The 14,902-nt window shown below is 35.7% G+C and overlaps 1 protein-coding gene across 1 annotated transcript; it reads right to left on the bottom strand.

Annotated features, from left to right (window-relative positions):
- Nucleotides 1-2,757: 2,757 nt before the first annotated feature.
- Nucleotides 2,758-5,787, bottom strand: LOC149937500 (uncharacterized). The gene is made up of 8 exons (XM_090153801.1): nucleotides 5,542-5,787; nucleotides 5,241-5,469; nucleotides 3,861-4,130; nucleotides 3,702-3,802; nucleotides 3,336-3,644; nucleotides 3,073-3,186; nucleotides 2,911-3,021; nucleotides 2,758-2,849 (listed from the first exon to the last, which is right to left on the bottom strand). The coding sequence occupies exons 1-8, from the start codon at nucleotides 5,735-5,737 to the stop codon at nucleotides 2,758-2,760; spliced, it is 1,422 nt and encodes a 473-aa protein (XP_090009927.1). The 5' UTR covers nucleotides 5,738-5,787.
- Between the last annotated feature and the right edge of the window lie 9,115 nt (nucleotides 5,788-14,902).

The raw sequence follows: 14,902 nt of genomic DNA on the forward strand, positions 1-14,902 counted from the left end.
TCTCTAAACGAGCGAGTTTAGCGCAAAAAGGGGCGATTGACTTGTTAGGCGTAGTCCATACTGATTTATGTCAACAACCACGCTTTTTATTAAATATGGTTGATTTGAAATTTAAATTCGATAAAAATAGAGCAGCTTTTTGCGTTCATTCCGACGTAAAATGTAAAGTGGAGATTTTATCAGCTTCCCTTTATCTGAGGAAAGTTAAAGTGATACCGGAACTATCGCTCGCTCAAGCCAAGGCGCTACAATATGGAACCGCTAAATATCCTGTAACTCGTTCGGAGTGCACCTCATTTTCTGTACCCGCTGGTTTTATGGCTAGTGTGCAAGATCATTTATTTACCGGACAAGCACCCAAGAAAGTTGTTATCGGGTTTGTGGAACAAAAAGCGTTTCTAGGAGATTTGAAAAAATCCCCGTACAACTTTCAACATTTCGATTTATCAAGCATTGGATTGTACATTGACGGTAGCAGCGTCCCTCATAAGGCGTTATCTCTAAACTTTGAGGAGAATCAATATATTCAAGCGTATTGCAATCTTTTCATTCAAACTAATCAGTGGAACGTAGATGAAGGGAATCAGATAAGTCGGGAAGATTACCCTAACGGAAATTGTTTATTCGCGTACAATTTAACCTCGGATCTTAATAACAACGCTAATCACTTGCATCTTGTAAAAAACAGTAACCTGAGATTAGAATTAAAATTTGCAAAACCGTTACCGGAGACGATTTCCATTCTAATTTACGCTGAGTTTCAAAATTTGATTGAAATTGATAAAAATCGAACCGTGATTTTCGATTACAGTAATTAATGGATTCGCTACAGATAACTAAAATTCTTGAAAAAGATTTAAGTACTAAAAGTATATTTCAAGGCGTGTTCGCGGCTGACAAGCTACCTAAATACGTAAAAATATTCCCTTCTCTATTTATTGTAAATACCGATACGAGTGCTGAACCTGGAGAACACTGGGTTCTAATATATTTTTCTAAACATAAAAATTGTGAATTTATGGATTCCTTTGGAAACCCGCCAGATTATTTTAAATTTAATGACTTTATTGAACGAAACAGTAAAACTGTAACTTTTAATTCTAATCAATTACAGAGTAATTCTAGTAATACGTGTGGAGCATTCTGTATCTATTTTGCTATACACAGGTGTAAAGGAATAGAAATGTATAACATTGTGTCTAGGTTTAAGAAAGATAAATATGTAAACGATAAAATGATTAAAGAGTTCATGTGCAAAATGTATTCAATAAAATAATTTTTTTTACAATTTATAGCAATAGCAGTTTTTTTATATATATACATAAATACAAGCATTCATTATAATTTTTCAATATCTTTATGACCGTGCGCTAATGTACGAACCCCGCAGGGTAGAATGTATCTCTTATCATCATTTGGTGATAAACAAAGTTTTCTAGTATTTAAAGTAAATAGTTCATGCTTGAAACTAGCTATACGCATCATCTCGGCTGACATGGTTTCTTGATTAAAAAGACAACGTTCATAGTCTTCGTGGCGGATGACGTTTCTAATAACGTTCATGGCAACGCCCTTACAAACCTTTTTATGGTTTAAAATTGACTCTAAAGATTTCCCCAATCGCAACGCCTTTTCTATCTCTTCAGCGGTCTTAGACTCCCCGTACAATTTAATAGAATAAAGCTTTGGACGAAGTCCTACAAAGCTTTGAATTAACTGCGAATTTGTCTCGTCTTTAAAATAACCGAGAGCTTTTTTATTCTGATTAGAATGAAGGAAATGCGAAGGTGGATAATCAGAGAAGTCAAAGCGGTTTTTATGAACTTCAAAGTCTTTATAAACATCATCCGTCTTAATGTTGTACGTTAGACTGTCTGTAAATATTTTATATATTAGTACTATTTAAATAAAAAATGCATATTAAATTAAATTACCAGTGTCTGTAAATAATAGTGATGCTTTGTCCCCGTACGTATTTTTTATGAATCCATAATGGAACCGATACATGAGCTCCTTAGATAAATCTAGAATGGTGAATCCGGTAAATATAGGCCGGTTAAGAACAATATTAGCTCTCTTCTTATGAGCGCCGGCTAACTCTTCATTAAAGATGGTAAAGTGTTCAAACTGCGGGGAACTTGTAACTTTTAACATTCTTTCTGGTTTATGAATCAATTCGAAATTTATATGCTTCCGTAAATTTTCCATTGTTTTTCTAAAGAATTAAATGAAGTAAGGGAAAAACCGCAATAAATTATTTAAATTGATTTACCCGAAAACAGAGTTAACCATTAGTTTCCAGAAATTCTTTTCAAATGAACTCTTGGATAATTTCCTCTGTTCAGTGTTGAATCTAACATATTTTTCTAACCATTTTCCTTGAGTGAAGGTTAGAGCTCGATGAACCTTGGTTATTTTCAAACCTAATTCTACATAATATTTTAAATTGCGGTAATGTACTATGTATTTCTCTTTATTATTTAAATTAGGAAAAAGTTTTGGTAGACTTTGATTCTCCTTAATATTTAATTTTCCTAAGAGATCTTTGGAGTATGGAGATAGCATATCATGTGTAATAACTTTAGATTCCGCCGCTACTGGGAGATCGTTATGTAAGTCATGCAACTCTGGAGGATATTCAAGATCCACCTGCAAAGGAAACTATTCTTTAAAAATATAATTCAATAATTATAACACTTGTTATTTACCTCTAAAATGTATCCGTTTTCAACGTTATTGGGAATACTCAGAATATTTTCACAGAGTTTGCAAATCATCCTCCTGAACCCACTGGAAGTCGCCTAGCGGTAGTGGTTCACACATAACAGCACCGTGCAAATTATTAGCATCTTCAATTAAGTTAAATTAAGTTAAGATAATTAAAATAATTTTTTTTTAAATGTAAATTACCTAAATAGCATATATAACTGCTCTCTTTAGACGAATCATATGTGTCGGGCATATATTTGTTATTCGCTTCAGAATAACGAGTTGAGATCATTGAAACACCGCCTCGAATACCTAAAAATTCAATGTAAATACAATAATATTTAAAATATCAAAAAGCGTTACCCTTTTCAATAAATAAGTGTTGATCTATATCAAGTATGAGATCGAGGCGAACATCGGTCATCTTCAAAGCTGCTTGCCAGGCTAAACCTGGTGCGGTGTAAGCGTGAGCGGGATCTAATTTATAATTAGTTATAGATAATGTTCTAAAATTTTCAAAAACGTCAGCTAAGAGCAACGCATCGCTTTTCACATAGAGGTCGGTGTATTCCCCTACGAAAACCGAGGTTAAGAGATTTGAAATATTTATACTATAGTAATTTTACCTAATGTTTGAATATTAAACGCTGTCCAAACATTTTGGGCGTGTAAATAATCAGATTCTAAAATATTTTGATTTTTCAATGAACTGAAAAACGCTTCTCTAGGTGGCAGCATCGTCTCGTCAAATTTCTTTTCATCGTCCATATACTCGTACGGGTAGACTCCCTTCCGCAAAAGCAGTTGAACTTTATCACTTTCAAAATATTTCTTAACAATCTGAAATTTACTGGCTCCTTCCAAAACGAGATTAGATACTAGAGCATCGAGGCTATCGCTTAGAAATCGATAAGAGTCTAAAAACCGAAATCTCCCTAAAAATAATAATAAAATTACTGTTAAGGTTAAATCCATAATTAAATATATTTTACCTAGTTTGAGTGAAATATAATTTTCGCTAGTGGAAGGAATACAGTCAAGTGTCTGTTCCTTAAAATGACCAATCTCCTGACATATAAGATGTAAATCGTATCTATGAAGATTTATTATTATTAGGTTTATTTCCTGGATAATTAACTTAATAAATTCACCTGCTAAGGTTATGAAGGAAAACAGGGATAAATTCTGGAACTTTCTTTTGAAGATTACAGAGGTTATGCGCTGGTCCCCTGTATTTCCCAGTGAAATGACAATGATCGCGAACCGCGGGCATATTTCCCTGGTTAAGCTGCTTCTGACAAATGTAGCAATGTGTAGCAGCTTGAAACTGTTCCTCCTCCACCGGGGTAATAATCATTGGTACATTTGTCTCAATGAGTTCCATCAACTCCTTTTCTAATTCCAAAATAGACACTAGAAATCTTCGAGTTGCATCTTGTCCTCGATAGCAATCAGTTCGAACAGGTACACCTATTAGTATCCTATTATAATTTATCTGTTAAACAAAATTTTGCAAAATAACTTACCGTTAGGTCCTACAAGTACCGAAGAATACGCACAACTGATATGCATGTTTACTTTGCTGGTATTTGTATCGGGATCTAGATCACATCCTTGAACTCTCGGTAGGATTGCTTCAAAATAGGCGTAAAATACATACTGCACCTAATAATTTAATTTCATTAAGAGTTAAATTAAATAATTTTTATTTTTACCTTTTCTGTCCACACATATTTATCAAAATAAAGCGTCTTCTTCTTGGTAGGGAAAACTGTTTTTTGGACGCCGTGGGTGGCGCATTCTTCGATATGTGCATCACGTCGCTGTTCCGCGTGGTTTCCACTGAATCGGTGAAGACACATCCTAATAGAGAAAATAATTAGTAGATTGCAAACTAATATATTGGAAACTAAATTACCTGCAATAATAACTTGTACTTCTGTGTTTTGTTAGATGCTGTAGCAGTTTTCCTAGGTCTCGTATAAGACAGTAATGTCTATTCCCATCGTCAATATCTTTAGTTTCATCGGTGATGTATAGCAAATCAACCTCCCTTTCCTTACCACACTTGTTGGCGCTTACGTAAAGAGGGAATATATCTCCCGAGAAGCCAAAAACAGATATTGATAAATTATTCATTAATTCAAATTTTTTAAGTTCCGTAGCGTTTAATTTGAAAGGGAAAGATATATCACTGGTATCAAGTTCATTTTCGTAAGGTGTATATTTCGAAACACGGTTAGCGTTTTGAGTCAAAGGAACTGGCTGAAGCTTAGCTAGAATTGACCAGAGAAAACATTTATCATCATTTTCGTTTCTAATATTAAGAATCGCACGATGTTGACAGAGTTTTTTAGTAGTTCCATATACGATGACCCCCGTAGCGGCTGGTAAGATGCTACATTTAATTCTACATACAGAATACGATCAATTACCCAACCCGATCCTGTTAAAAATATAATGTTTTATTTCAAAATATAACTTATAAATTTTAGTACATACCTGTCGCTTCAAAGTTTTCCGCTGCTGACTGTATTGTTTCAATGCAGTCGTTCAGCTGGTTTTCAATGACATCGAGCGTTAATGTTGTTTGCATAGTGCTCCGGAAGTAGGGTCGTACTTCCGCTCTTTGTTCCACACCTCCTAAAGGTCTCATATACACAGATCTTACGAGTAGGAACCACTTAATTCCACGTTTACTAGCCAGTCTTTCCATTAGAAATTTACGGAAAGCGGCTCGGTAACGTCCAATAAACATCCCTGCATCAATATCATAGTCTTCAGCATTGTAACGGATAGAGGCTAGCGTATCATTCAAGGCTTGGACCATACTTGGGGATGCTGGTGGTGTTTCATCAAGTATTGGTGAGGCGGGAACAGGTGATGGTGTTAGGTTGTCGGGTAAAGCTGATGTAGATGGCTGTGTACGGGTAGATTCCAATTGAATGTCTTGAAGCAAACTAGGTGACGGTGGACGGGTTGGTGATGGCGAACGTTGCATTGGCGACGGTGTGCGAGACAGGTTCATAGGTTCGGAAGGGCCGGGTGCGTTCAAGTCATGAGTTCGTTGATGGTTCTTAAAATATTCCAATCTAGCAACAGTCTTACCACATACTTCACAGATAAACTTATGTCTATCACCGTGTACTTCTCTAACATGCCGATTTAAATTTGATTTGATAGAAAAACTTTTCGCGCACGTAGGACACGTATACTGAGCTTTATTCATCTTGAATATAGCTATCGCAGTTAACCGTGGAATGACCTCCCACAACCCTATACAACCCTTTTATAGGATATTCAAGTATCATTTGAGAATGATACGTTTCTCATACTTAAACTTTAGATATTCGTTTGAAATACTCGTGAGATAGGTTCAAGTGCCAAGCGTATTTAAGTACTACAATGATATTAAAATGAAATTTAAAAATATTTCCATTCTACGTCATTTTAACAGCGAATATTCAATGACGTCAAAACACTCCATGTTTTAAATTCAAATTAACCGCGTCCCCCGTAGGTTCAAGTGCCAAGTATATTTAAGTACCACTTACGTGATAATGATATTAAAATGAAGTTTAAAAATATTTCCATTCTACTTTAACAACGAATATTCCATTACGTCAAAACACTCTTAAATTCAAATTAACCGCGTCCTCCGGGGTAATCTGCGCACGCGCCGCCCAGGTTATCAATTTTTACATCATTTCAACTTATTCCGTACGATAAAACTTGATAAGATATACGTTCAAGTATCTTTCGAGATAAGCGTAGATAAATGAACAAGTTGGCCTGGACATAATATGTTGATATACGGGAAAACAAATCGTCGCGAGGAATACCATAAATACATTGACTTTTCGATGATTTTACCCCCATTTCACCCCTTAAATCCTGGATCCTCGATCCTCGATCCTGGGATCGATGTGTCGACCTCACTTTCCTTCTACTAGTACGAATTCATTCGGGCAGATAATGTAACGTAGAAAATCTCAGGTTAATCGGATACAAATTACCTAACTTATTGCACCATGATTTATATTTGTATCCGCCATTTCATAAAATGGCGTGGTTTTTCTATCGAAATCTAAAAATCTGTTTACATCGTTCAGATAATGTAATGTAGAAATTTTAAGATTTATTGGCGAAAATATATGGCACTTATCATGGCATAAGTTTTACAAATATTTTGTATTGTACCTAAAATTTCGACCTATTTATTCAAATTAGCTCGAGTTCACCCAAAATGGTTTTTATTCCCCCCTATTTGTCCAAAGAAATCCAAAAATGTAAAATTTACTATTTTTTTTAATTTTTTTAAAATTAATATATTTTTGCTACATCAAAGATTGCAACATTGCACCCTCAGCTCGACGAAGGAGGAGGTGGTTTGACAGTATAAGAGCTAACTTACGGCAAAAAGCATCCTATAATAATAGCAAAAGCAAATCGCTTCTCCGAATTAATCTTAATGAGAAGTCACCTGGATACACTGCACGGAGGAGTGCGAGAGACTATTACGCAAACCAGAGAAACATTCTGAATTGGTTCTGGTAGGCAATTAGCAAAAAACGTAATTAGCAGTTGCATAAAGTGCAGAAAAATGAAAGCAAAGCCTCTTGTAGCACCAGTAGTTCCTCTTCCTGCGGATAGAATGAGAGAATCGAAACCGTTTGAAATTATTGGAATAAATTTCGCGGGACCGTTATTCATACGTTAAACTAATGGCCCGCCAGAAAAAGCCTACATTTGGCTCGTGTCACTAGGGCAATTCATTTAAAATGAGTATCATCGTTAAGAACAGATGAGTTTCTCTTGGCGTTCCGTGGAGTAGTAGCGAGAAGGGGCATTTCATCGGTGGTCTATACCGAAAATAACATTTCACAGAACGAAAAAGGACTTAAAACTAATTTGGAAATGCTTGGATAGCGCAGAACTAAAACAATATTTTGGAGTGAATGGTATTACATGGAAATTTATAGCAGAACACCCAGCTTGGTTGGGGGGGGGGGTCGTAGGAGCGATTAGTACGCTGTACCCAAACCACTTTAAATCAAGTTCGCCAAGAAGGCGATGATATTATTTCATTGCACGGCTCTCAATTAAACCGTTATTTATCAAGCAGAGATTGGCATTCTAATATACCTATTATATAAAGTTTAACTGTGTTAAATTGGTTTCTTTAAAATTTAATTTAACAACACTCTATAGTACAAACGTTTTTACTATAGGGTGTTTTTAAAATTAAAGCCCGCAACCTTCTGAACGCCAGAAGCCAACGCTGTGTAATCCCCACGCCCCAGCCGCGAAGAAAAATTTCGTATACTTTTTCCAAGTTATACACGATGATTTTATTAAATTAAAAGTTGGTTTTAATCAATAAAATAATGTAAATATAATTTTTGTACTTTGCATCTACATTTCGATTGAGAGTAGGTTATTTAACCATTTGATTATGTCTTTAAAGGAGAGAAGGGGGAGGGGAATGGCGAAGTCTAAGGACAGACGGTCTATATATATGTCGGGAAATTAGTCCGTACTATTCGACGCGTTGCCTGCTTATACACTATACAGTAAGGTTATTACAATACGTTTGGCGCGGTTTCCGGGTTTCATACTATTATCACGGTTTATAAATTTACACAGGTTTGACTTTTTGTACCTTCATCATACGTGCTAGCGTTTTGAGCCTCTTAAGTTCTTCTGACAGGCAACCCTGTTGTCTACTATGCTACTGGTACGCCCTCTTATGTAATATTTTAAAAATTTCATCTAAAAAATATTTCATAAAAAATAAGAATAGAAAATTAAAAATTAAGTTCTTTGAAACCTAGAAATAAAAAGAAATTTCTGGTAATTTAGAGGGGATCTTTATATATTAAGTGCCACCCCGCCTAAGCTCACGCACTGAAGTTTTGCGAAAGACGCTAAAAATGGCCAATTTCAAAAAAATTCGTTTTGATAGAAATAATTTTGACGCCAAAACCAAATTTGACAGATACCTTTATATACGTAAGAAGGTGCTTATTTGAAATTGTCGTTGAAATTGGATGAGGCATATTTCGTTAAATAAAGGATAAGTGCCACCCCTCTATCCAGCTCGTACAGCGCAGTTTTGCGAAAAACGCGAAAAATGGCCAATTTAAAAAAATTTGCTTTGATATAAATAATTTGGTCGCCAACACCAAATTTAATAGGGACCTTTCTATGTGCAAGGAGGTGCTTATTACAAATTTTTATTGAATTCTGAGATGGACCCCTTTGTAAAAACCATGGTTTGCACTACCCCCAAACAGCTTTTATTTCAAAAACTAGAGCCCATAGAGTAAATTGGAAGCCAAATTCTGAATCTGTAGGTCTCTATAGCTAAGAATACCAATTGCCATATTTTGAAGAGTTTTACGAATCATGTTACTGAAAAAAATGTTTATTAAGTAACAAAACTCTAGCCAAAATGCATGAAATTTAAAAAATCATAACATTTAAAATTTTTAAAATTAGCCCGCTAAATTCCAGGAGGCTTCATATTTAGGGTAAATAAACCAGGGAAAAAATTTTGGGCGAAATCCGTCACTATCGAGTAACAACGCTTGACGATTTCACGTTGAATGACCCTTATAAAAATCTAAGACAAGCTTAATGAGACGAGGGTGACTATTTGTATACTTTTGTGGCGGAGGACCTCGTTTCTTCCCCCCCCCCCCCAAAAAATAAGTTGTATGGCGATAACGAGCCAGTTGTTGGCAAGCCAACCGCTGACGAGCCAAACGCTAAGGAACCAACCGCTGAGGAAACCGAACCAACTGTTTAATATATTACCTATGTATATATTTTTCGATTTAATTTACCCTATGTATATGTATATATTTTTCTATTTAATTTACCCTATGTATATGTATATATTTTTCTATTTAATTTAACCTATGTATATGTATATATTTTTCTATTTAAATTAACCTAAATATATGTATATATTTTTCTATTTAAATTATCCTAAATATATGTAAAGATTTTGTATATTTAACTAACCTAAATGTATATGTAAAGTTTTTTTGTATTTAATTTAACCTATACACTCTAAAACACATCAGTCGACTTTGAATGTTCGAGCATTCATTGGCTTGCCACTGTGGGGGCTAGCTTTATCAAAAAAAATTGAAAGCATTTAAGCTCGTTCAAAAATGAATGCTAGTCGAGCTCTCAAATTTGAACGCATTTAAACGCGTTCAAAAATGAATGCTTGTAGTGCGATCAAATTTGAACGCATTTAAACGCGTTCAAAAATGAATGCTTGTAGAGCGATCAAAATTGAAGATAACCAATACCTTCAGTATTCTTAAACAAGCAAAACAAATAGACGTATAAAGGATAAGTGGGTTTGTATACCGATAGGGGGCCCCCGCGGGCGGGGGAAACGGTGGTGAAACAGGCCCCCGTGGGGGTAAGCATTCCCCCGCTTTCCCCCCATTTGCGACATTATTCGGCGGGGTCAAAAGGTTAGCTGATTTACGAGGTCAATAGGTTAGATGATTTACGATGTTATAACCCCTCATAAAACCCTAGGTGGTAACCCCCCATTTTAGGTCAATAGGTTAGATGATGTCGCTATTCGGCAGGCGGTGTGAACTGACACGATGTTATGCAAACAGCTATAAACCGTTAAATATATCCGTCAAAACCTATCCGTCATAGTGAATGTAGCCCTAAGGCACCTGTCTTTCGAGGTGGTAATAAATAGTTCAATGGGTTTTCGCCGACAAACACTTTCCCCCAGTATTTTCAAACACTTTCCAGCTTATATATGGGCCCCAAGGGGTGTAAAAGGGTAGCGTAAAATAGCGGGGCGGTCCTCGCTAAAAGTGTTTTGGCAAAAAAAAAAGAGTCGAGTGTATACAAATTATAAGGTTTTATTTATACATTCAAAGTTACAGTACATTAAGCGGATGAAAAAAACGCTTAAAGATAAAACAATATAGTTTTAATATATTTATGGTTTGTAGATACCATAGTGAACAAATTGTAAAAGTTAAATACACAAAACATATTTTGGTTGGCAACTGTTTCTTTAAAATCTTCAATGATTTTAAATGCTGTTACGTAATTGGACGCATAGCGTAAAATGGTATCATACCTTTCATGTTCATCCGATAGAAATAAATTGTTGGGTGCGCATGGTTCTTTATACATTATTTCGTAACTTTTACGATAATTATCGGTTATAACGTAACCCATTAATTCAAAGAGTTTTTGGTTCACTTTAAGGAGTTGAATGTGCGAATTAATGAAATATTTGAGTCTGTCCAATTCTCGAGTTTCAGGCGCTTTGATTACGACCGACGCTTCGAATATCGTACTTTGCAAGGTTAATTTTTTTTTGGTCAGACATGGCGGCGGTCACTAGCGCATCAGATAGCGGGAACGGTGATCGAAAGGGGAGCCTTTGTGGATCATTTATTTGTTCCCAGTGCCCGTATAAATCGTCCAAGGCGCGCAAAGACATCTCAAAGACCTGGTGTGGGATTTTATTCCATAGAGCTACAGATATATCGAGCTCAGACGTAAAACCCGTAGTAACGAAAAGCTCGGCTGAAAGTGAATACCGAGGGTTAATTTTCCGCTGAGTCGGGTCAAATTTAGACATTTTAGTTATCTACACAGCTTCGTTTAGACATGATGCTCGAGAAACGGTTTGTAGTGTACTGCCGATGTATGATGGGTATGAATGCCTTATATATAGCGATAATAATTTGATGACGTAATCAGGATGACGCAATGGGTTGACTCAATAACTCACGCGATTAGTCAAATTTTGCGGTGTTATGTGTATAGCGACACCCATATTGGTAAACCAAAGAGATAGAAATTCTACAAGTCCCGGTAAAGGGTAGACAATGATTTATCGATAGTTGGAGCATCCCCCCCTTTAGCGTCCCTATTAGGTAGGGGTGGTGGAATCATCTGACATGATGTTATGCAAACAGCCAGTAACTATAAACCCGAGTAATAGGCCTACTTACCTATAAGTCAATGGGTCCCTCATTATTTCTCAACCACTTGTCAAAGCCCTATCCGTCGCTGTCAAACACTTTTCTCAGCGTGCGAGTGGAATCTTTGGTGGTGTTATGTAATAAATCCAAGTTGTTCAATGGGTCGAGCCTTTTGTGTATCTATTCATAACTATTTTCACCGACAAACACTTTCCCCTTGTAACATTATTTTCAAACACTTTTACTACGAGCAAAGCTATCCGTCTTACGGAATAACCCCCCTAAGGGGCAAAAGGTAGTGAATTGCCCTTAGCCACGTACGTAAAATAGACACAGCGGGTGTCCCCCCTTGCTAGCTAAAAGTGTCGTTTTGGTAAAAAAGGGCCGAGTGTATTATAAAAACGGTTTATTTTTCGACGACATTCTATGATTTGTAGAGACCATGGCGAATAAATTTAAAAAGTGGCCCCCAACTTTTTACATCAGGTGTGGATTCTTAGCGCTAAAATGGTTATAACAAACGAGTGTTCCCAACAAAAATGTTTTTTTGCTGGTAGAATTTTATGGGGGCCCATAAACTAGTAGTGGGAATAGAACCTCTTAACTATTTCAGTTTAACTACGCGGGATTCTCATAGATTTTTGTTTTTACATCCCAAATGGCCCTACGTAAGGGGGGGCAAAGTGTGTAAGGTGGGTCCTTTTGGGTATAAAAACCCAGGGATTTGGTCCCTAAGACATCACAACTCTGTTCTTTTTTTGTATCCAACCAAGTCCACTAGAAATCCATCTCCGCTGTTCTCGGATGAGCACGTAGCCATGTAAGTTTTTATCAATTTTTATGTTTTTAGCTTGGTGATCTATTCCAAAATTAAATGGTAACCCTGTATGCGTAACAATTTCAATATGCAAGATACTCGAGAATGGTAAAATAGTCTATATTTAAATTTAAAGTGCGAAAACTATATTTGTATAGTCGAAATGAATTTTAACATATTAAAAGCAGAATGCATCTTTCTGACAAGAGTCTTACCCATCATACATACACCATCTAATCTTGAATCTATGTTTAACAATTGGATGAATTCATGTGTACGAAAGGTTCTTTTTAAACGTAACTTAGTACATTAATTGAGTATTTTGAAATATTGGAATATCGGAATTTTTTTGATGTATTTAAAGTAGAGTTAAGATGTTTTTATAGTATTTTCTATGTATTTGCATATCTGAACTTGAGGTTCAATTTTGGGTATATGCACCACTTACTTGCTAATGATATTAAAATGAAGTTAACGTCAAGAACGTCGAGGATTTAGACTGTCCTAAATTATCTACCATTCTTTGTATAAGTGCTCCTAAACATTGTCATTTTCACCGTGACCCTAATAATTGCGCCGTTGTGAAATCTCACAAAATCGCTGTGTGGTACCGAAAAATCGTGTGTAAGAAAATATAAGTCGTTTTAATATTATTTTTGCTACTTTTTCATCACATTGGTTTTACGTTATGTCTGTTTTCTAAAATTACGTTTCTTAAATAGCGTAACGTATTAAAGTTGAATAAAGAGTTTTTAATTTAATTTTAATTTTAGTGTTTTTATAATATCTTTCTGACTATATGTGTATTGTTTAACTTCTTTCATTTTTAAAAATGTAATTGCTGGATTTAAATAAAGCGTGAAAATTATTAGTTTCGAAATGATATTTACAAATCTTATCCAATCTAAAGTCCATCGTTCGGGTATTAGTAAGTATTTCATACAAACTAACTTAATTAAGTATTTTTAGAAGTGAAGAGAAACACATTGTGAAAAACCAAATGAAAAGAGACTTTAAACGGTTTTAAAAATCTTAATATATCTATTTAAAAAATCCAACGTTTCGGAGGAACTGTTCCTCCTTCTTTCATCCCAGCATGTATCCCCTTTTATCCTGGTTTCTCTCCAAAAATAGCCAAAAATCTTAAATCAGTAGGTCTCGATCCTATTTATCACCCACCGCCCAAATTGTCAGCTTTATTATGTAATAACAAAGAACCAACTGCCCTCCTCGACAAGGCAATCATTTATAAAATCTCCTGTGATTGTGGTGATTATTACATTGGGCAATGCCGTAGCCCATTTCACCAAAGGCTTAAAGGGCAGAAAAATATAAACAACCCGTACAATAATTCTCCCCTCAACGAACACCTTCGTGTTTTTGGACCATAATGCTAGGTGGGACTCAATAGACATACTAGCTCAACCCAAAATTACATAAAACTCATTTTAATGTACGCGAATCCATCGAAATTTAAAAAAATAAATCTGCGCAATGTTTAAACCGTGACGATGGTCTCTTCAACTTATACACGTTTTCTCCACTTTTTAAACGTGTTTATGGGTCTCACCCTCTCACACACACAACAAACCAATTCCTCCTCTCGCAGAATCCACCATTCCGACAATAGTAGCCTCGAGCGCGAACGGAGATATTGAGCCCGTTGCTCATATAACACTTCGACGGGGTCGACTCGCCTTTGAGAAAAAACGCTCGCGGCTAAAGAACAGTAGCCTCCACTATATGTATAAAGCGCATAAATATTTTTTCGTCCCAAAGTTTTACCATCGTACTGTCAGACTTGTAAAAATCCCTGAAGAAGGAGGAACAGTTTCTCCGAAACGTTCGATTTTTTAAATAAATATATTGTGAATTTTAAAAACGGTTAAAGTACTTTTCACTAAGTATTTTTAAATATTTGAATATCGGAATTGTATTTTGCCGCGTTAAAAGTAGAGTTTAGATGTATAGTCGTTTTAAGAAATACTCGTGATAAAGGTTCAAGTGCTAAGCATATTTAAGTACTACAATGATATTAAAATAAAGTTTAAAAATATTTCCATTCTACGTTACTTTAACAACGAATATTCTATGACGTCAAAACACTCAAATCCATGTTTCAAATTCAAATTAACCGCGCAAAACACTTAAATCTATGTTTTCATTTGATTTTTAAATTAACCGCGAAGCGCCCCCCGAGAAATCCGCGCCCCAGACCGCGTCCCCCCAGGGGAAATCAGCGCACGCGCGCCGCCCTGAAGTTCGTTAACTGTGGTAGTTGAAACATCTGTATAGAAACTTCAGATTGAATGTTATTTTAACAATTTTAACTGTTGAAAATGGTAACGTTTGTTATAAGCTTGTTGAGATAGCTATAGTCGACTGATAT

Source organism: Leiobunum rupestre, chromosome 7 (assembly GCF_980474605.1).
Source record: "Leiobunum rupestre chromosome 7, qqLeiRupe1.1.hap1, whole genome shotgun sequence".
Classification (NCBI taxonomy): Eukaryota; Metazoa; Arthropoda; class Arachnida; order Opiliones; family Sclerosomatidae; genus Leiobunum; species Leiobunum rupestre.

Coding starts and splice junctions, on each gene's coding strand:
- LOC149937500 (XM_090153801.1), bottom strand. CDS start 5,737: ATGAACCTGTCTCGCACACCGTCGCCAATGCAACGTTCGCCATCACCA. Junction 3,645..3,701: donor TTATATTTCACTCAAACTAG/GTAAAATATATT, acceptor TATTATTTTTAG/GGAGATTTCGGTTTTTAGAC. Junction 3,187..3,335: donor GTTTAATATTCAAACATTAG/GTAAAATTACTA, acceptor ATTATAAATTAG/ATCCCGCTCACGCTTACACC.